Genomic DNA, 24,647 nt, shown 5'->3' with positions numbered 1-24,647 from the left:
GGAAAATTGGACTAAAACTAAATCAAAGTTAACGCTACCGTCCAGTCGTCGGCTCAGTAAAGATACATCACGTCATCTGGTAAATTCTAGAAACTTTCTAGTCGCTTCCCACAACTTTTAAGTCCCAGAGCGTCTTATGTGATCATCATAATGTCAATAACATAACGTCTTCATTATTATCGCTGCTTTCACGTTATTAGGAACCAACTTCCTTAATACAAGCATCCATTAGCATGAGCTCACTAGCGCCCCCTCCGTTAGCCTTAGCTTACTAGCACCCAGTCCATTAGCATTGGCTCACTAGCGCCCCCTCTTTTGTTCCACTCACCAATGATGGCTTCCCACTTCCCGTTAGCTTGCGTAGCTTCGTATGCGCAGCGCATCTCACTGAAGGACACGCCCCCTATGATGAAGACCATGACGCGGGGCCCAGTGCGGTACTCTCCAGGAGTTTTGTTCTTGTGCCAGTGGCCATAGCGAGCGCTGCAGGAGGAAACCATACCACTGTGATTACTGTGGGAATTTATCAATGTCGCTTCAACCTGATCATTACGTTCATATTAGTCCATCATTTTATTTACGACTAAAGGATTAAAACAAAGAGAGAAAAAAAGTAAAAGAAAAGACTTCAAGACAAAAATGAAACCTTCCAATCAGACAATAGTACATGTTTGCACAGGGACCCTCAGATTAGGACCCTCACATTAGGACCCTCAGATTAGGACCCTCAGATTAGGACCCTCAGATTAGGACCCTCACATTAGGACCCTCAGATTAGGACCCTCAGATTAGGACCCTCAGATCAGGACCCTCAGATTAGGACCCTCACATTAGGACCCTCACATTAGGACCCTCACATTAGGACCCTCAGATTAGGACCCTCAGATCAGGACCCTCAGATTAGGACCCTCACATCAGGACCCTCAGATTAGGACCCTCACATTAGGACCCTCACATTAGGACCCTCAGATTAGGACCCTCAGATCAGGACCCTCAGATTAGGACCCTCACATTAGGACTCTACGTTGTTTTCTCCACAGCACTAACTAGAGGTTGGATGTCTGAGCCTGAGGCTTGAGGTCTGGGACCCAAGGGTTTAGGACCGTGATATTTTTGCCAAAATGACAGTTTTTAAACACTTTTATTATTCTTGATATTTTATATGTATTGGCACATATGATCATGCAATCAGAATTTAGTTATTAACCATATACATAACTTTAAAACCTGCCAAATATGTGTAGTGCTCAAATATAATCTATGGAAGCTGCTCACTGGTTTATTTCACACTGTTAGAACTGTTATTGTATAGAATAACCAAATAAATACATGAAAATACCTTCTTTTTTAATGTGAACGCAACATAATAAAACACTTTGAATATCACACACACGCACGCACACACACAAATATATATATATATATATATATCCACGCTCTAAGTCCAGCTCATAAACCTACGTTCCCAGTCGGCCTCTAGTTGGTGCTGTTGCAGAGAAAACGGGGGGGTCCTAAACTGAGGCTCCTAACTCAATGGGTCCTAAACTGATGGTTTCCTGCTGTGCAACCATGTACTCCTCCAATCAGAGGCTAGCTTTGAAAAAGAGGGCAGGACGTGATGTTATCTGAGCCAATCAAGACTAATCTTTGTGACAGAAGTTAAGACACGCCCATTTCAGATAAATAAATATTATCAGTAGAATTATTTTAGTACACATTCTCTACACCAAACATAGACAAATGGAGGCTCGGGGGTTATGTCTGGCCCTTGATCTAATTTAGCCCCCAAAAATTATAACTTAGTTAGAAAGAATATCAAACCCAACAGAATACACAAAATAATTCCAAAAACACACAAAATGTCAACAAAAGTACACAAAGTAGCAACAAAAACACTCAAAATGACAATAATATCACACACAGAACAAGCACTTATACAGAAGGACTCCAGACTAACACAGTGTCAACATAATTACACTAAAAGACAGAAAAATAGAACAAAATGATGTCAAAAACTCACAAATAACAATAATCTCTGAATGGTCATTATTCTAAATATTGATATGAATGTGAATATGTATTAATATATGTTGATATGTGTGAAACGAGGCTAAACTAATGAGAGGAGCTACTTCTTCTTCTTCTGTGGTGTCGTACTAACCTGACGGCGGTGGTGCTGAAGGAGGCCGAGGAGCGAGTGGAGATGTAGGGGTAGTGTTTAGTGTCCAGTTTATCATCGATAGCGTCCTGTAGGATTACACACAACATATCAGCAACTACACACACACACACACACACACACGGTATGGGGTGAATCACTGAACACGTAAACGAACATGTACCCTGCACCTTCACGTCTACACGTCTGATCTGACGGGCACAATGCACAAGTCACATCTGCATGTGTGTTTGTAGACGTGTTAATATATATATACACATTAAAGTGTACACACACGTACATCACACCTGGATGTACACCTAACAACATAAATTTATCAGTCACACATAGACACAGGTGTGTGTGTGTGTGAAGCTATAGTGATCAGGTGACCTTCACAATGTAGCACCGTCTACGTGACATGTAAACACTTGGAAATAACATCAGGTGTGCAAGCATATACACGCATGCAAGTCAGTGAGTGTGTGTGTGTGTGTGTGTGTGTGTGTGTGTGTGTGTGTGTGTGGGCTCTGCTGATTGGCTGTTAGAGATCACATGGTTTCTCATTAACAGGTTAGGGTTAACTGTATTTATTTAGTTAAAAAAGGTTTAAATGCATAAAAAGATTACAAATATGTACAGTAGTAACTTGGTATATACAGTAAGAGCTCACTTGATTTAATGTTACTACATGTGTAATTTATTCTGACTGATGTTTATGAAAAAATATATAAAATGAATCTATTCACATTTATTTAATTTATTTTTTAGTTCTGTATTATTCTATATTATTCTGTATTATTCAGTATTATTCTATATTATTCTGTATTATCATATATTATTCTATATTATCATATATTATTCTGTATTATTCAGTATTATTCTATATTATTCTGTATTATCATATATTATTCTGTATTATTCAGTATTATTCTATATTATCATATATTATTCTATATTATTCTATATTATCATATTATTCTATATTATCAGTATATTATATTATCATATTATTATTCTATATTATCATATATTATTCTATATTATCATATATTATTCTATATTATCATATATTATTCTGTATTATTCAGTATTATTCTATATTATTCTATATTATCATATATTATCATATATTATTCTGTATTATTCAGTATTATTCTATATTATTCTATATTATCATATATTATCATATATTATTCTGTATTATTTTATATTATTCTGTATTATTTTCTCACCTCTATGATGTCTTTAACCAGAGGTGTCCAGCGAGACAGCTGATAGGTCTGTTCACTCACACGTTCCTTCCTGTCCAACTTCTTCCCTCTGCGTAGAGTCGACTGGAGAAATAACGAGAAGAATTAATGAAAAGAACATAATCAGAAGCATGAACAAAGGGCTATGATTGCTATATTCTGATTATTTTATCCCTATTTATCTGAGCTACTGATATTTAACGTACTGCTACAATAAAACATTAAAGTTTAAATAATACAGTTGGTCAAAGGCTGCTTTTATTCTATGTGGCCACAAAACACACAAAATAACAAAAAAATAGACAAACTAAAAAAACCTGCAGTAAATAAAGGCTGTGGAATGGTTGTAAATGTATTTATATATTTCCATATATACTGTACATGAGGGACAGTTGTGTGGGTTCCTTACGTCAGTGATGATGGGAACGCCCAGATGAGCCATGTTAGTGATGATCTCACTGTCCTCAGGAGGAATCTGAGCATGTTGGATTAATTTATTCAGGTTCTCCTCAGTGATACCTACACACACACACACACACACACACACACACACACGCACACAAAGCACGCACGCACACACACACACACACACACACACACCCCCACACACACACACACACACGCACACAAAGCACGCACGCACACACACACACGCACACAAAGCACGCACGCACACACACACACGCACACAAAGCATGCACACACACACACACACACACACACACACAAAGCACGCACGCACGCACACACACACACACACACACGCACGCACACACACACGCACACACACACACAAAGCATGCACGCACACAAAGCACGTACGCACACACACACACACACACACACACACACACACACACACACACACACACGCATACGCACACACACACACACACACACACACACACACACACGCACGCACATACCAAATATAACTTTATTTATAAACCTCTGTTCATGCAAAAAATCCTTAAAAAGCCTTAAAACATATAAAATCACTATTTAAGTGGTTCTATTTTTTTTGAGATCGTGACCCTTTTTTTCAATAATTTCTGACGACCCCAAATATATTTTTCGCAAATAGTTTTTTGATCATGTTTGTAAAGCACACGTGTGCTGTGACAGATCGTCAGGTGTGCTGTTGGAAATTATTAAATTCACCTAAATGTTCTAAAAATAAATAATTAAATTAAAACAAAATAATTATTGTCTTGAGAAAGAATAATAATTACAACATTCTAATATCTATATATTATTATATTAACCCTAACCCCTCCCTGTGGCAGCCCACTGATACCCCTCAGGGAAAGTGGGTTAAATCAAATGTAGAGAAATAATTTAATTAAGGATACATTACATGATACATTTTTAATCAGTAATTATTCTTTGACACATTCCAGGCGACCCCACATGGGGTCACAACCCCAAGGTTGAAAACCACTGCTTTAAAAGGTGAATAAGTGTAGGACCACAGGCCAACTGTTGTGGTTTCTCTCACCGTTCTTGAGGAAGATGTAGAGCAGGATGATGCGTATCTTGTCGTACGTGCTAACGTTAGCGTCCAGCAGGATGGGAACGATGGCCCTCATCGGGTCTTTGATCTTCTCTCCTTCTGCATTCTGTTCCCATGGCCAAGTCCTGGACCAGAACCACACCTTTTATTACCACATCCTCACAGAACACTGGCCTATTTAGAGCATCAGTGAGGAGCAGTAGGGGGGAGGGGCTAGTGGTGTCACCCTGTGGGCTCTAACGCTAACCTACGCTACGTTGCTCTATGAGGGACCGTCTGAACATAAACTAATCTGACTTTTTATTTCTCGCACGTTAACACAAATATCTTTAGATTTTACATAAATCACCTTTGTTTCTCTCTAAAGCTGACACGTGAAAACGCCCACGGCTGTGGACGCTGCGTTGCCAGGTGGGCTGTATATGTCTAATGAAGGCAACTAAACAAGTTGTTTTTTATTCTACACAAAAAGTTCCATTGAACAACTTTAGTGTAAATAATAATTTCCAAAGATGAGGTCAGAGATGCTTTACTTTGTTTTAGATGTATTTAATAAATGAGTCTTTGGTGATTCATGTTTTTTTCCATGATTTTCCTTTTGCTTCTGTATTTGTCCTTATTATCTCCTATATTATCATCATTATTATTATTATTATTATTATTATTATTATTATAACGGTCCGAAGGCCTAAAGGCCATAGGAACCTATTGTTCTTCAGTTTATTATGATTATTATTCCACGTCTGTTTACCCCCTTAGGATACCCAAAGTCTCACCAATATTTGCACACACCTCCGGCTGCTGAAAACATTAATAATTTGGAGCAATAAAAAAAAGTGCTAAAAATGCGCGTACGGTGTGCATTAATAGACGCCAAGAACTAAGAACAACACGACCGGCAGGTTTGTCCGATTCATACGTAATTCGCCAGATGTATTCTTGACCCTAAGAAAAGCAAAAAGTTAAATTATGACCATGCCAAAACCAAACAGGAAGTCAGCCATCTTGGGTCAAAAAATGGCGAAAATGCTCGAACTAGTCTCGGCTCTATACGATTCACGTCAAACTCTGACTAAAACACTGAAGACTAACCATCATTGAAAGAATTTGCGTATCGAACGGTTTGGTCGTGGTGCGACTGGCGCCATTTAGCACGCCATAATAGGAAAACGCATATAACTTTCATATGCAAAATTCAAACTGCTTCGTATAATAATATATGATCTATGATAGAAAGAGACAGTCTATATGTAATGATATATGATAGAAAGAGACAGTCTATATGTAATGATCTATGATAAAAAGAGACAGTCTATATGTAATGATCTATGATAGATAGAGACAGTGTATATGTAATGATCTATGATAGATAGAGACAGTCTATATGTAATGATCTATGATAGATAGAGACAGTCTATATGTAATGATCTATGATAGATAGAGACAGTCCTATATGTATAATCTATGATAGATAGAGACAGTCTATATGTAATGATCTATGATAGATAGAGGACAGTCTATATGTAATGATCTATGATAGATAGAGACAGGTCTATATGTAATGATCTATGATAGAATAGAGACATCTATATGTAATAATCTATGATAGATAGAGACAGTCTATATGTAATGATCTATGATAGATAGAGACAGTCTCATATTTAATGATCTATGATAGATAGAGACAGTCTATATGTAATAATCTATGATAGATAGAGACAGTCCTATATGTAATGATCTATGATAGATAGAGACAGTCTATATGTAATGATCTATGATAGATAGAGACAGTCTATATGTAATGATCTATGATAGATAGAGACAGTCTATATGTAATGATCTATGATAGATAGAGACAGTCTATATGTTAATGATCTATGATAGATAGAGACAGTCTATATGTAATGATCTATGATAGATAGAGACAGTCTATATGTAATAATCTATGATAGATAGAGGACAGTCTATATATAATGATCTATGATAGATAGGAGACAGTCTATATGTAATAATCTATGATAGATAGAGACAGTCTATATGTAATGATCTATGATAGATAGAGACAGTCTATATGTAATGATCTATGATAGATAGAGACAGTCTATATGTAATGATCTATGATAGATAGAGACAGTCTATATAGTAATGATCTATGATAGATAGAGACAGTCTATATGTAATGATCTATGATAGATAGAGACAGTCTATATATAATGATCTATGATAGATAGAGACAGTCTATATGTAATGATCTATGATAGATAGAGACAGTCTATATGTAATGATCTATGATAGATAGAGACAGTCTATATGTAATGATCTATGATAGAGAGAGACAGTCTATATGTAATGATCTATGATAGATAGAGACAGTCTATATGTAATGATCTATGATAGATAGAGACAGTCTATATGTAATGATCTATGATAGATAGAGACAGTCTATATGTAATGATCTATGATAGATAGAGACAGTCTATATGTAATGATCTATGATAGATAGAGACAGTCTATATGTAATGATCTATGATAGATAGAGACAGTCTATATGTAATGATCTATGATAGATAGAGACAGTCTATATGTAATGATCTATGATAGATAGAGGACAGTCTATATGTAATGATCTATGATAGATAGAGACAGTCTATATGTAATGATCTATGATAGATAGAGGACAGTCTATATGTAATGATCTATGATAGATAGAGACAGTCTATATGTAATGATCTATGATAGATAGAGACAGTCTATATGTAATGATCTATGATAGATAGAGACAGTCTATATGTAATGATCTATGATAGATAGATAGTCTATATGTAATGATCTATGATAGATAGAGACAGTCTATATGTAATGATCTATGATAGATAGAGACAGTCTATATGTAATGATCTATGATAGATAGAGACAGTCTATATGTAATGATCTATGATAGATAGAGACAGTCTATATGTAATGATCTATGATAGATAGAGACAGTCTATATGTAATGATCTATGATAGATAGAGACAGTCTATATGTAATGATCTATGATAGATAGAGACAGTCTATATGTAATGATCTATGATAGATAGAGACAGTCTATATGTAATGATCTATGATAGATAGAGACAGTCTATATGTAATGATCTATGATAGATAGAGACAGTCTATATGTAATGATCTATGATAGATAGAGACAGTCTATATGTAATGATCTATGATAGATAGAGACAGTCTATATGTAATGATCTATGATAGATAGAGACAGTCTATATGTAATGATCTATGATAGATAGAGACAGTCTATATGTAATGATCTATGATAGATAGAGACAGTCTATATGTAATGATCTATGATAGATAGAGACAGTCTATATGTAATGATCTATGATAGATAGAGACAGTCTATGTAATGATCTATGATAGATAGAGACAGTCTATATGTAATGATCTATGATAGATAGACAGTCTATATGTAATGATCTATGATAGATAGACAGTCTATATGTAATGATCTATGATAGATAGAGACAGTCTATATGTAATGATCTATGATAGATAGAGACAGTCTATATGTAATGATCTATGATAGATAGAGACAGTCTATATTGTAATGATCTATGATAGATAGAGACAGTCTATATGTAATGATCTATGATAGATAGAGACAGTCTATATGTAATGATCTATGATAGATAGAGACAGTCTATATGTAATGATCTATGATAGATAGGAGACAGTCTATATGTAATGATCTATGATAGATAGAATAGATACAGTCTATATGTAATGATCTATGATAGATAGAGCAGTCTATATGTAATAATCTATGATAGATAGAGACAGTCTATATGTAATGATCTATGATAGATAGAGACAGTCTATATGTAATGATCTATGATAGATAGAGACAGTCTATATGTAATGATCTATGATAGATAGAGACAGTCTATATGTAATGATCTATGATAGATAGAGATAGTCTATATGTAATGATCTATGATAGATAGAGACAGTCTATATGTAATATCTATGATAGATAGAGACAGTCTATATGTAATAATCTATGATAGATAGAGATAGTCTATATGTAATAATCTATGATAGATAGAGACAGTCTATATATAATGATCTATGATAGATAGAGACAGTCTATATGTAATGATCTATGATAGATAGAGACAGTCTATATGTAATGATCTATGATAGATAGGATAGTCTATATGTAATGATCTATGATAGATAGAGACAGTCTATATGTAATAATCTATGATAGATAGAGACTAGTCTATATGTAATGATCTATGATAGATAGATAGTCTATATGTAATGATCTATGATAGATAGAGACAGTCTATATGTAATGATCTATGATAGATAGATAGTCTATATGTAATGATCTATGATAGATAGAGACAGTCTATATGTAATGATCTATGATAGATAGAGACAGTCTATATGTAATGATCTATGATAGATAGACAGTCTATATGTAATGATCTATGATAGATAGAGACAGTCTATATGTAATGATCTATGATAGATAGAGACAGTCTATATGTAATGATCTATGATAGATAGATAGTCACCTGTTCTACACGACACAGCTTGTCCACGGTTCCCTGGTAGTGTTTCATACAGTCCTCAGCCAGCTGCAGGTGGGTGGAGTACTGAAAACACATGTGAGCTTTTTTATTTTTATTCTTCCTTCGACACAATTAAAGGAACAATCTGTGATTTTTTATCCTCAGAAATATTAATAAGTTCCATTAAAGCATGAATCAGTTCAGTTCTATGGAAACATGATCACAAATATGAAGACATTTTGTAGGATATTGTGACATATTTAAAGGGACATTAATGATAATAAATACCTTGCTGAGCTCCTTCTGATACTGAGGCATTTTCTTCAACATCTGGGACAGGTCCCTCATCGTGGTCTGATGGAGACAAATATCAGCCTCTTATTGACCAATTATTAGTTATTAACCGTTAATTACAGTTATTACCAAGTTATTAACAATATTTATAGTTATTAACCAGTTATTAACCAGTTATTTGCAGTTATTAACCAGTTATTTACAGTTATTAACCTGTTATTTACAGTTATTAACCATTATTTACAGTTATTAACCAGTTATTTACAGTTATTAACCAGTTATTTACAGCTATTAACCTGTTATTTACAGTTATTAACCTGTTATTTACAGTTATTAACCATTATTTACAGTTATTAACCAGTTATTTACAGTTATTAACCAGTTATTTACAGCTATTAACCTGTTATTTACAGTTATTAACCTGTTATTTACAGTTATTAACCAGCTATTTACAGTTATTAACCAGTTATTTACAGCTATTAACCTGTTATTTACAGTTATTAACCATTATTTACAGTTATTAACCAGTTATTTACAGTTATAAACAAGCTATTTACAGTTATTAACCAGTTATTAACCACGTTATATTTACAGTATTAACCAGCTATTTACCAGTTATAACCAGTTATTTACAGTTCTTAACATATTTACAGTAATTAACCTGTTATTTACAGTCATTAACCTGTTATTTACAGTTATTAACCATTATTTACAGTTATTAACCATTATTTACAGTTATTAACTGTTATTTACAGTTATTAACCAGTTATTTACAGTTATTAACAGATATTAACCTGTTATTTACAGTTATTAACCAGTTATTAACCAGTTATTTACAGTTATTAACCATTATTTACAGTTATTAAGCTGTTGTTTACAGTTATTAACCTGTTATTTACAGTTATTAACCAGTTATTTACAGTTATTAACCAGTTATTTACAGTTATTAACCATTATTTACAGTTATTAAGCTGTTATTTACAGTTATTAACCATTATTTACAGTTTATTAACCAGTTATTTACAGTTATTAACCAGTTATTTACAGTTATTAACCTGCTATTTACAGTATTAACCAGTTATTTACAGTTATTTTACCAGTTATTTAGTTATTAACCATTATTTACAGTTATTAACCAGTTATTTACAGTTATTTAACCAGTTATTTACAGTTATTAACCATTATTACAGTTATTAACCAGTTATTTACAGTTATTAACCTGTTTATTTACAGTTATTAACCTGTTATTTTACAGTTATTAACCAGTTATTTACAGTTATTTACCAGTTATTTACAGTTATTAACCTGTTATTTACAGTTATTAACCTGTTATTTTACAGTTATAATTTGTTATTACAGTTATTAACCTGTTATTTACAGTTATTAATTTGTTATTAACCTGTTATTTACAGTTATTAACCAGTTATTTACAGTTATTTACCAGTTATTTACAGTTATTAACCTGTTTATTTTACAGTTATTAATTTGTTTATTTACAGTTATTTACAGTTATTAACCAGTTATTTACAGTTATTAACCTGTTATTAACCTGTTATTAACCTGTTATTACAGTTATTAACCTGTTATTTACAGTTATTAACCGTTTTTTACAGTTATTAATTGTTATTTACAGTTATTAACCAGTTATTAACCAGTATTAACCTGTTATTAACCTGTTATTTACAGTTATTAATTTGTTATTTACAGTTATTTACAGTTATTAACCAGTTATTTACAGTTATTAATTTGTTATTTACAGTTATTTACCAGTTATTTACAGTTATTAACCTGTTATTTACAGTTATTAACCTGTTATTTACAGTATTAATTGTTATTTACAGTTATTAACAGTTATTTACAGTTATTACCCTGTTATTAACCTGTTATTTACAGTTATTAACCATTATTTACAGTCATTAACCCCGTTATTTTATTATTACACCTACACAATAATAACAGCTTTTAAACCTCTATTTGTTTGTTTTTTACTCTTGTGTTTTATATTCTTCTCTGATAGTTTTCATAATCATTCAATGTGCTTTTGTTGTCATTTTTTTACATTTTCTGGTTGTGCACGTGTGCAATTAGATCTGACCTTTTCTCCGGTGTTCCATCCTCTTGCTGGCAGAAGAAAAGTCTTTGAGCTGACGGGTGACCTCCCTGTGGAGAACGAGGAGGATGAGGAAGATGAACCAAGCTCAGCAGAAGCGGAGGAAAAGGAAAAGGAAGAGGAACTTACTGTGAAACCTCAGCGATGTGTTTGTGTCTCAGACTGACCCACAGGTCATCGTCTTCATGAAGGAGAACTTCCTTCCACGAGAGTCTCCAATACCACTGGTTTCATACCTAACAGGAAATAGAGGAAAGAAATGTCATGACTACCAGGAAGGTAAAGGAGGAGGAAAGCTCATGACTAACAGGAAGTAGAGGAGGAAAACGTCATGTCTAACAGGAAGTAAAGGAGGAGGAAACGTCATGTCCAACAGGAAGTAAAAGAGAAAAGTCATGTCCAACAGGAAGCAACATGAGGAGAAAGGTGCTGTGTAACAGGAGGTAAGGAGGAAAATGTCATTTGGAACAGGAAGTAGAGAAGAAGAAAGGTGCTGTCTTACAGGAAGTAGAGGAGGAATGATCATGTCTAACAGGAAAGTAGAGGAGGAAGTGAGTGTGAGTGCTTACTTGTAGACGTCGTTGTCGATGGGCAGCAGGTCGTAACCCATGGCCTGGAAGGTGAGCTCATGGAGGACGGGGGGACACAGGGTCGAAGGCTCTGTCCAGGATGATGAGCTGAGAACGAGCTTTATCAGGTCCCTGAGGTCACAGAACGATGAGTCATCAAACATGTCTCCATCATGACCAATCAATGACAAACAGGAAGTAGGAGGAGTTTACCTCCCCCATGGTGGGGTCGTCTGCCTTGTAGGCGTCGAGTTTATCCTGAACCAGCTGAGCCAGCGTAGCGTTGTCCTTATACTCTCTGTGAGTGGGGCATCAACAAAACAACAGATTATTACACATTTATACATATATATATTATATAAATTATACATATATATATATATATATATATATATATATATATAAGACATATATAATACATATACAGAGTTCCCAAATCCAGCACTCTGAGACTGTACGCTAGCCGTAAGGAAGGACGCCAAGGTCTAGTGAGTGTGAGAGCCACTATCCAGGATGAAACATCTAAGATCCATAAGTACATCAAGGACAAGGCTCCAACAGATGACGTGCTCAGTGAATGTCTCAGACAATGGGGAACAGAAGATGAGGTGCTGGAGGTTCCGTCATGGGAGGACAAGCCCCTACATGGGATGTACCACCCAAACATAACTGAAGTGGTGGATATCAGGAAATGGTACCAATGTCTAGACAGAGCTGGACTAAAGGACAGCACAGAGACACTCATCATGGCTGCACAGGAGCAGGCCTTGAGCACCAGAGCAATAGAGGCCCAGATCTACCACACCAGACAAGACCCCAGGTGTTGACTGTGCAAAGAGGCCAATGAGACAATCCAGCACATAACTGCAGGGTGTAAGATGCTGGCAGGGAAAGCTTACATGGAGCTCCATAACCAAGTGACTGGTATAGTGTACAGGAACATCTGTGCAGAGTATGGGCTGGAAACCCCAAGGTCAAAGTGGGAAACACCTCCAAAGGTGGTAGAGAATGACCGAGCCAAGATCCTGTGGGACTTCCAGATACAGACGGACAGAATGGTAATGGAGAACCAACCAGACATTGTGGTGGTGGACAAAGAGCAGAGGAAAGATGTTGTGGTCGACATAGCAACACCGAGTGACTTCAACATCAGGAAAAAGGAACACGAGAAACTAGAGAAATACCAGGGGCTCAGAGAAGAGTTGGAGAAAACCTGGAGGGTGAAGGACATCAGTGGTGCCCGTGGTCATTGGGGCACTCGGGGCAGTGACCCCCAAACTGGAGGAGTGGCTCCAGCAGATCCCAGGAAATACATCAGACATCTCAGTCCAGAAAAGTGCAGTTCTAGGAACAGCAAAGATACTGAAGAACCCTCAAGCTCCCAGGCCTCTGGTAGAGGACCTGAGCTTGGAGAAGAAAGAGAGAGAGAGACCGCCCACAGTGGGTGAGGAAGAGATTATATATATATATATATATATATATATAAACTCTTCCTCACCCTCCGCGGGTGGTCAATCTCAAGTTATGATAGCAGTTGCCGTTTGTGGATGTTGGAACACTGAGCTACTAGTTGTTTCGTCGTGAGTTTGGACTGTGGGTTTCAAAGTAACCATTTCTCCCACATCCTCTGCATGTAGCCCCTCTGACTAGGGTTACTGGAGTAGTAGCATTCCATCAGAGCCCTGTTCTCGCATCTCGCCCATTTCCTCCTTGTTCCAGTAGCCCATTTTACATCAGGTGCTCTGGTTCCCCAACACCTGACGCAGACCTTGTTTGGCCGGGCGACGTCTGAGGCGTCATGTCATTCATTTCATTGTCTCGAACCGGGGTCTTCTGTGTGCTAGCCAGCCGCTATATATATATATATATATATATATATATATCTTTATATATATTATACCCACAGTAATATTATCAATTCATGATATATCACCATTTTTCTAAATACTAAAACATGTATCTTCCTCCCTAAAAGTGGCTTGAGATGTGGATTGTTTTGTGGAACTATGACTTGGTTTCTAGAAGTCAACTTTTGTTCTTGGAAAAAAGGAAAAGAAAATTTGAAAGTAACAATAATTGTTGCAATCGCTTCACAATAAATCAGAATTAACACCAAAGTGTTGTGATAAAATCAAATCATTTCCTGAGCTAAATATACAGTATATATAACCATATATGGTTACCTTGTTTTTTAATGCTCTGTTCATGGTGTTATAATCGCTCTGATGAGCCTGTGTTCCTTTGTGTTGTTTTGTTCCTTGATGTGAGACGTGTGTGTGTGTGTGTGTGTGTGTGTGTGTCTCACCCTCGGTAGCGTACAGCTGGATACTCCTTTAGCGTAGCACATAGCGTAGCTAGCTGCTCAGCTAAACGTTCCATCACTGGGTTCTTCAGCTGGGTCTTATGAGGACTGTAGAAACTATGGAACGCATCAGGGTTGTCCAGAGAGTACACCTACACACACACACACACAGTTCAAATATAAGGTGATATTAATATTCCACCAGTGAGAATGTCACTGAGTTTATATGGTGAAGTGTGAATACTGTATAATGAATATGATTATTGATCATATGATCAGTAGCTATTATTAAAGAGCTGAGTTTGTGATATTGTGTTACGAATAGAATTTACAACTAGATTTGTCATTAAGAAAGTGGACGTCTAGAATACAGCTGTTTGTGTGTAGAATTATAGATATAAATAATAAATAAAAAACATAATTTTAATCGGTAATCATTTTGATTGACATTTTAGGCGATCCCCACATGGGATCACGACCCCTAGGTTGAAAAACACTGCACTGTTTTGTAATGTTGTTGTAATTCTCAGTCACATTTTTATTACATTATCTTTGCTCAATAGATGATGGCCTTTTATTACGCCTGTGCACGTAAGTAACCCAAGGTTTACACACTCAGAGTTGACTGACCCACTTCATACCAGCTGTAATGGTATTGTTTTTTTGTTTTTACTTCGTCTGCACATACTGTCAAAGGTCAACACTACAAGAAGTGTAATCTTTTTAACACAGAAAAGCATGTTTTATTATTACAATTAAACATATGAATTTATTTTATTGCATAATTGTGACCATCACCAGCCCTCCCTAAGGAAGGGTAAGAAACATTTTATTACAGGGAGGATATAAAAAGGGAGAGCAGTGTTACACCTGGGGGAGGGGGTGGGAAACAGGGAGGAGAGATTCAAGGTATAAAATGAAAGGGAGGGGAAGAGTTGATTATTGTAAAGTGAGAGTGAGATGTGAAGTTGTAGTTGTGTATATTGTGCTTATTGTGTAATCAATCCAGTCTGGTGACTTAGGTATCAGGGGGCAACCCACGCCGCACACCGGACCAAAGCGGCCCACGGCCGGGCAGGAGAGAAGCCCGCCCCCGCACCAGGGCCAGCTCAGACCCGTACGGCGCCATGATAGAGCACCCTCTACAGGGAGTGGCGAGAGAGGACGCCATCAACCACCCAAGCATGGTCACCCCACCAGCCACGGACCGATAAGCAGGCGAACCCAAGCACCCCCCCTACGGAAGCCACCCCCGGCCACCCACACACTGACACGAGACCCCCCCCCCCCCCCGATGCCACCCACAGCCCGGAGGATGACTACAAGGATAATTTAGGTTTTGTCACATTCCTTGAAAGTGATTCAGGAAATCCAGAATGAATGGAAATAGCAGAGATTGATTTTGTCCACCAGGGGGAGCAAATCTCATTCTCTTCTATAAAAGCCATTCATTCTGGATTTCTAGAATGAATGTGACAAAAACCTAAATGATCTTTGTATTCGACTCATTGTGGGGAGTGTCACTGATAGAACAAGTCATTTTAAAGGTGAAGTGGTCCTTCAAAGTTGAAATTTTACATTTAAAAACAAGTTTTTATTTTTAGGGCAATCTTGTATAATAAGCCAAAACACATTAAAAGAAATACATATTTTGAAATATTGTCTGTTTATCATTTTTCATTACAACTGAAGTTAATATATTTCTATTATATTTTGCACAGAATGACAGCAGCAGAGTTTTTCTGGATCAATCCGTTCATCAATCCTTCTTTTTCCACCACTTATCCTTTATAGGGTCGTGGTGTGCTGGAGCCAATCCTAGCGTACTATGGATGAGGGCAGGACACACCCTGGATAGATCACCAGTCTGTCACAGGGTTTCTTGATTGTTAATGCATAAATTCTTCATTTTATTTTAATCAATTCAAGGTGTGGAAAGTGTCTTCAAATGTCTGGGATTGTATGAGTGGGGCATTACATTTGTTACACTTGGTCGTGTTCAGTGTAAAGAAATAACACCGTTACCGTTACATTATGGTGCGTTTGTCCAGTACAGTGTACTTCCTGTTTACAGTGGCGCTACATATTTTTGCAGGATGCCGTGCCAAACATGGTAAAACAGTAGAAGAAGAAGAAGAATTGTCAGCGTGAGAGCAGGACGAGCTTCTCAAAGTGGAAATACACGTATTATCTTTGTCTCCAAAAGATGCATCAGTGAAGCTAAGCTAACGCTGCGGCTGGATTTTAACAGACCATGACTGTTATCCAGGGACAGATTAGCCAAACTATTGCACGGTATGTTGTTGTAAATAAGCAGTCTGTTACTGCTGCTGAGTCACTGCTAACAGCAGCTCATTAGCCTGATATGTTTAGCATTGTGTAGCTGAGAAATATGCTGAGAATTAGTTTTTTCCACATTTATTGTTATAAGCATTTTCAACAGCAGAATGTACACCTGGAATATGCACAGCTTACTTTACATTACTGTGCTAAGGCTGAACAATTACTGTTTTAATTTTGGAGCAGCTGTTTTGTGCTTTATATGAACATCATTTATGGTTGTTTTATAGCAGTTGATCAACAGTGGATTATTATATTATTACAGCACTAATATGAAGCTGTATGGACACAAATGACCCAAAATAAATAATACATTCTTTAATTCTAAGAAACTCAGAAGTTACTTTTTCCAGTAATGCATTACTTTTTGGCGTAAGTAATCAAAATAGTAACTGAGTTACTTTGTGAATGAAGTAACTAGTTACTGTAACTAGTTACTTTTTTTCAGTAACTAACACAACACTGGTCGTGTTTCACAGACAAATACTGTGAAAATAACATATCTACAAGCTTACGTCTCACAACAAGCGTATGGATATCTCAGCCAAAAATGTCATTACCGGTGCCTGGGCAGTTCATTTTTTTAAAGACTTGTTTAGGACTTGAAGAAGAACGTTTAGGACTTGAAGAAGAACGTTTAGGACTTGGACTTATCTCGAGACTTGACTGTCAGATTTGGGACTCGAGCACAAAGACTTGGGACTTGACTTTGACTTGCAAAACAAGGACTTGGTCCCACCTCTGACATATATGTATATGTATATACAGTATATATATATATATAAATAAAAAGATCTTGAACTTTTATTTTGAAAGAGATTTATTATTGGTAATAATAATAATACAAAAATATAAAGGTTGCTACCTTTATAGCTTGATAAGAGTGCATTTATTTTAGTATTGACCTTTTGATAATTAATCATAAAATAAGGTTTGTTTAGTGTTTAAGTTAAATATAATGTATTTAACACAGTGAACGTTACTTTAAAAAAGTAATTAGTTATAGTTACTCACTACTTGTTCAAAAAAGTAACTGCGTTAGTAACTAAATTACTCTATAATAAAAGTAACTCATTACCAAGGAAAGTAACTATTTGCGTTACTATTAAAAAAAAAAAAAAAAAAAAAAAAGTTGCTCTATGTCAAATAATTCACATTTTTTAGATGCGTATCATGAGGTGCTTCATTAAATTATAGTTGTTTACAACAGATGTGGACAAAGTCTTCACTCCTGGATATAATGAACACTTCACATACACGTTCTTGTCTTTGATCATAATTAATATAAAGTAATGTTTGTATCGTTACCTTAAAAATAACAACTTTTCATCAGATTGTTCCACGCTCACCATCTCTGCTGAGTCATCACATCTGTAGTGTGTGTGTGTGTGTGTGTGTGTGTGTGTGTGTGTGTGTGTGTGTGTGTCGCGGGTGCTGGCACGTCGCCTTAGCCAATCATAATCGCTCACGGTGTTTTTAACCCGCCTCCTCTTGATGGCACATGTGTAAAAACACTGGCTCTGATTGGCTGCCATGAAACACGACGCAGTATAAACCAATCATAATGTCTCACCTTGTTTTTAATCCACCTCCTCACAACAGCTGAGTCAGAAGCCGGGGATGCTTTCGGATAACATTTTATTTAATCAATGCATGTAACGCACCGCATTTAACGTTCAGTAACGATAACGGCGTTGTAACGGCAAAAAAAGTAATTAGTTAGATTACCCCGTTACTGAAAAACAAACGCCGTTATTCCAAACACTGGTAATAATGGATGTTTCCTGGTTTACAACAGTGACATAACCAAAAGTGACCTTTAGGGGGAGCTCTAAGCGCAAGTTACTTAGTTCCGCTTTAAGACAAACTGACATAAGAGCAGATAAACTGAGTTAAGATAAGATAAATTAAGATCAGATAACATAATCTGAGATCATAAAATAATATAGGATGAGATTAGATAAAACAGAGTAAGATAAAATAGGATTAGATGAGTTAACATGATCTAACTCTACAGTTTAGATTCTGAATCCAACAGTGAACAGCGTGAGTGCTGACTCAGCAGTATTGTGTCTCCCTCTTAAAGCTATCTATGTGCCCTCACCTGACTCAGCACTCTCTACATCTCTCTAACAGGTGATATGAGAGGAAAAGGTTTAAATAATCCATAATGTCACAGACGTAGTGACAAACTGATGGTGGGAAACTTCTAAAGGAACATAAATATAAATATTCTCCCTTATCTTCTAATTAAAGCTGTTGCTCCCATAGTGTGATTATACAGAGCTGCCAAGCCTCACGCTTTGAGTGTGACAGTCACACAATTTGATGCATTCTCACACCACACGCCACACTTAACATTTCTCACGCTTATATTTCCCCATTCAATACTCTATTTATTACGTGATAATGAACTTTGGTCCTCACGGCCTGCCGTAGCTCGAATAACTCTGATTGACTGACTGAGATAACCAATCCCAGACCAATCCATGTCTCCTTGTGCCTAAATCTAACAAACCACGGCAGGCATCACACAATAATAAACCAATCAGAAGCAACGTAAGGCGGGTCTTGATGAGCTATCACACCTCATACAACACGCACCGATTCGTCAACATGTTTTCAGAAAGAAAGTTTTTTTAGTAGACAGACTTCGTCTGAGATGGTATGTAACTACCTAATTATGTTCACTGTTCATATTGGTGTGCGTGTGCGTGTGTGTGTGCGTGTTATAGTGTTAGTTTACTCGTCTAAAAAACTAACACATGCAATGTTAGTTTTTTGAGCTACTGCTGAGTCATTCTTAAAGAGACAGTGTCCGGAATGTGATTTACTTTAAAAACTACTTTCAACAACTCAGAGCTGCCCTGAAAAAGCATCACTACATCATTTAATCACATTTCAGCCTTAATGAAGGAAAAAGTCAAAAGTGATACAAAATGTAGTTATTGTGCTGCTAGTGATTAATAAATGGGTCTTTGTGGCTCCACTGACTTTGACACATTATTGTTTTTATTCTAAAACTATTGATAAAAAATAAATAGTTTATATCACCTATTGTCATTTAGAGTAAAAATATATAGATATGAATATTGGTCCATATCACCCAGGCCTAATGTAACCAAAGCAGTAACGTTTTATCTTGTAAAGGATATGATTGTTTAAACTGTGTGAAATGAGGCGTTCAAACACTGTTTAAAGTATGATTTTATTAATATGAGTGTGTTACCTCAATAACTAATAGAAATCACTAGACTGATATGATGCCTTGTTATGTAGCATGTGATGCTAATGCTAATGCTACACTACTTTAGTTAAAGTAAAAAGACTGTGTGACTATAAGAACATGTCAGACCTTTAGTTTGATGTTAATTATACTTAGAACCAGTTTGATAAATTACTTATATACATTGCTAGACATTAAATGAATGAAAACTCTTAATCAGTGTAATAAACACTGTTAGTATCTGAATTACACTTGTAGGTTATATCATCATAAATACATAATCTAATGTTCATTTGAACTGTTCTTATGATTATTATTGTATGTAATAGTGTATTTCTATAGACATTGATTCAATGAAAAATGACTTGATGTTTGAATGTTTTTTACATGATGATCTTTTTAATGACGTCCTTTCTGTTGCAGACAAGGAGAGCTGAGGTAAAGGTAGCACTGCCTTGGGCCACAGGGTTTTAAGTGGGAGCCTCTGTCATCATCAACATCTGTGATAAACACCTACAACATGAGACATGTCCCCAGATAAATGATGGACAGTTGTTCATATGAAATATTGACAAGTAAATGGATTTTGTCAAAATTCTTGTTAGTTTTCATTTGTAATTTGTAGTTAATTAAAACTAGCATTAGGAGGCCACAGTGCAGGGAGAGCTGCTGGTATGGAGGTGATGACATCATTCTGAAGGTAGAAATCAACGTTAAAACAGGACAAAGTCATGTTAAAAAAGATTTTTTTTTATTTACCGGAACGCATCATGTCACTAAAGTCTCTCTCTTGTCACTTTCTGAAACATGGCAGCCCTGGATTATATATGATTATATATGTGATTATATATGTGATTATATATGTGATTATATATGTGATTATATATGTGATTATATATGTGATGTTTGATGTGAGTAAAGAAAAGTTAAAGCTCACCTGAGACTCATAAGGTAAGAATGCGATGTTGATCTCAGTCAGAGTTTTAATGGTTTTTGAAGCTCGGCTTTTTGTCACTTCATTGAAGAGAGGATCAGGACAGGCTGGAAACACACACACATTAGTGGGTTAGTGGCTCCTCCCACTGACGGAGCATCTGTGTGTGTGTGTGTGTGTACTTACAGTCAGTAAAGAACACATGAGCCGCTTTATATTTTGCTGAATGAGGATCTTTAAAATCTGCAATCAGAGTTTGGACCGACTGAGGAAAAGAAACAGAAAGTTAATGACGCACACGCACCTTCATATATTCAACCAATCATTGAACTGGGATTGACCACGGACACAGCTAACATCAACTACTGTTTATATGTATTTTAGTTTATATTGTTATTAATAATCATGAAGAAGAAGAATTTATCTCTGTTCGTGTTTTTTATAAACTGCACAGATTTAATATAAACACTGACCTTCTCTGTAGGTGTGATCAGATAAATGGCCTCTAGGCTGGGGAGGGGCTCCCGTCTCTTGTTGATGTCCTCCACAACTACACACACACAGTTAGAGTCGCACACGCACGCACACACACACACACACACACACACACACACACGCACACACACACACACACACACACACACAGTGTTACATAAACTAAATAAAGCAGTGTGTACTAAATGCTGATTCAGCAGAATCATCAGTGGATCCATGTGAGAAAGAGCATTAAATACACACTAAATAAGTTCTATTTCATAATATTTTGTGAGATGTCTCACTATGGGATGTCGTCTCTCCCACATTCCTCAGAATACCTATTTCACTTTGCCAACCCTGATTGGCCGGTGAAGTGCATCAGTTCAATGGGAGAACCTCCCACCTCCTATAAGAGGAGGGGACGAACAGGTGTGCATCATTCTTAAACCTCTTCTCTTCTCAGCTACCTTGCGTTTTTTAGCTCTGACCAGTTTAAATGGTAGGTGGGATTTTCTTTTTTCCTGGCGATGGACGCTGTCCCTCGCTCACTGCTCGTTTGCCTTCAGCGGCCTCTCACGACGGTGACAGCCCCGCTGCTAGCTCTGTGCCGCAAGACCAGAGTTCGCGGACCCCAGCTCATCATAGTTGCATCCCAGACCACGGCCCTCGACGGCCTCTGGGCTCCTGCGCACGTTGGTCTCCCTCCTGGGCCCACACCACGGTGTTCGGCCCAGCTCCAACTCCCACACCACTGTATACAAGCCACAGAACTCCAGCGACCCAGCTGCTGTTCAAAAGTCAACGCTGTCCCCGACGTCTTGGACGCTCCGGCCTGCATCCCTGCTAGCACCTGTGCTAGCCGCCACATGGTAGCACAAGCTAAACCACCTGCTCTCCCGCCTGTGTCACGCAGCGATGGAAGACGAGGCTCCTCTCACCGAGGGAACAGGATGCGTCATGGCTCTCCTTTGTCCATGTGGTGGAAAAATATCCAACAAGGACAGACACGAGGCCTGCTCCAGATGCCTGGGCATTGAGCACGCCCGAATGGTGATCAAATCCCCGGCCTCCTGTCAGCACTATTCCACGTTAAGTGCCCGGTGCCTCCACAGGAGACTGGCACGGCTTCTAAGGCCAGAGCAAGGCCCCTCTTCCTTCACACACAGTATGGCAGCAGTGGATGCAGTAAAGATGGTTCCCATGGAATCTGCTGCTGTTCAGGGCTCCAGCTGGGGCTCTCAGCTGAACCTGGCAGATATCTCTTCGCCTAACGAGGACGTTATCGACTGTGGAGAATATGATGGGGACTCCTACAATCCACTCCTCTCCCGGGTGGATAAAGGGGACAAAGTGTTCGTCACTCCGGCCCAAGATAGACTGTATGCCTCCTTCGCTGCCTCTCGGGAAGACATGGAGAGCTCCAAACCCGTCTCTCATCCTCCGAGCCAGGATACGGTGGAAGTGTGCAAACGCGGTGTTGCACAGCTGGCCATCCCATGGCCCACAGTTGCCATGGAAACCACCAGGTCCCGCTACGAGGGAAAGAAGCTTCCTCTCAAGAGAGGCGCTCCAAGACAAATTCTCCCCTTCTTCCTCGAACTGCTCGAGGAAGTGGCTCATCCTTGGCAGACCCGTCCGTTCACCGGAGAGCTCTGGTTGCAGGCTCCTCCGTCCTTGACTGCGAGGACATGGAGGCCCGTGGACTGCTCACTGCGCAGTGCACCTGCTCCAGACAATCTCCAGTCTGACCTGTCCCACAGGACCTATGCCGTCACTGCCTTCTCGGTCAGGGCCATTAAAGTCCTCTCCCTCCTCACCGCCTATCAGGCTGAACTTTGTGAGGATTTCGCTTTGTCCCAGGACCCAGCAATAATGGAGGAGATGTCCACAGTGACGGATGTGTGCCTCCGTACCCAAGCCTGCTCACTACAGACTACGGGAAGGGTCATGGGTAATTATGGCTATTTAGGTTGCTGGCTTGATCTTGCAAAGCTGACGGATGCTGAAAGATGCAACATCCTGGATGCTCCCATCGTTCCTGAGGGAATTTTTGGCTCCGCCCTGTCTTCCATGCACCTGTACGTCGGAGAACGGCTTGCAGTTTCCTCCCCAGGGTCCACTGTTCAAGGCACCGAGATCCTCCGCAACGCCTCCGCAACCTCAGCGAGGCCTGCCTGCCTGACCCGGGAAGTCACTGGATCCAGCTGCCACTGCACCGGTGTAGCAATCCCAGCACATGCAGGCAAAGAGAAAGAAAAAGATGGCCTGACCGCTTTCCTCTGTAATCCCAAAGCTGAAGCTGACGGTTCCTCGTTTGCCGGCTCCAGCTGTTCTGCTTTAAAGCGCACTTCCAAAGGCGTTTCACGCCCCGCTCTCCCCTCTGCCAAGGCTCAGCCCTCTGATGACCAGGAGAGACAAACAGGTTTCACAAACTGTTTGGCTGTTTCCTCTTCATGCATGTCCACAAGCATGCATTCACACACATGTCAAAAACAGAGTGATGTGCTCATCGCTAACGGCTCTAGGCCAAAAGCAACCCAAAATGTAAAAGCGTTGTCTGCCACAATAAACAAGGTGATAACGGGACCCGTTATCTCTACTCGAAGGGATGCTTTGGCCCCATTCCAGTTGAAGACGGGACTCCTCCCGTGGTCACTTTGTCCCCCAGAACAAGTAGTGCATGCTTGCTTCTGGGGGTATGACGCTATCCCGCCGACAGGGGGCTCCTCCACTGTGGAAATAGTCCCTCTGGGGTCGTACAGCCGACCACCGACAGGGGCCTCCACCGCACTGTGAATAGATTACCCGGTCACGTGCGGCCCACCGCCACCAGGGGGCTCTGCCACTATGTGGGTGAGCCACCTCAGGCTATGCGGACGCCCTCCGGTAGAGGGTA

General features: G+C 38.2%; 1 protein-coding gene across 1 annotated transcript in view; it reads right to left on the bottom strand.

The window, feature by feature from the left end:
* Positions 1–248: 248 nt before the first annotated feature.
* Positions 249–24,647, bottom strand: part of stxbp1a (syntaxin binding protein 1a) — a 33,525-nt gene continuing 9,126 nt past the window's right edge. The window contains 19 exon segments of the mRNA XM_028463236.1: positions 249–483; positions 2,162–2,247; positions 3,394–3,495; positions 3,821–3,930; positions 4,910–5,027; positions 5,029–5,049; positions 9,503–9,583; positions 9,788–9,853; positions 11,889–11,903; positions 11,905–11,953; positions 12,033–12,108; positions 12,111–12,139; positions 12,473–12,543; positions 12,545–12,604; positions 12,686–12,770; positions 14,778–14,926; positions 21,278–21,381; positions 21,461–21,539; positions 21,748–21,824. Coding sequence (XP_028319037.1) covers positions 264–483; positions 2,162–2,247; positions 3,394–3,495; positions 3,821–3,930; positions 4,910–5,027; positions 5,029–5,049; positions 9,503–9,583; positions 9,788–9,853; positions 11,889–11,903; positions 11,905–11,953; positions 12,033–12,108; positions 12,111–12,139; positions 12,473–12,543; positions 12,545–12,604; positions 12,686–12,770; positions 14,778–14,926; positions 21,278–21,381; positions 21,461–21,539; positions 21,748–21,824 — 1,598 coding nt within the window. The 3' untranslated portion in view covers positions 249–263.

The sequence above is a fragment of the Gouania willdenowi genome, chromosome 12 (assembly GCF_900634775.1).
Source record: "Gouania willdenowi chromosome 12, fGouWil2.1, whole genome shotgun sequence".
Classification (NCBI taxonomy): domain Eukaryota; kingdom Metazoa; phylum Chordata; class Actinopteri; order Blenniiformes; family Gobiesocidae; genus Gouania; species Gouania willdenowi.
Note: the sequence above shows the minus strand (reverse complement) of the source record. Positions and strands in the feature narration are given on the sequence as shown.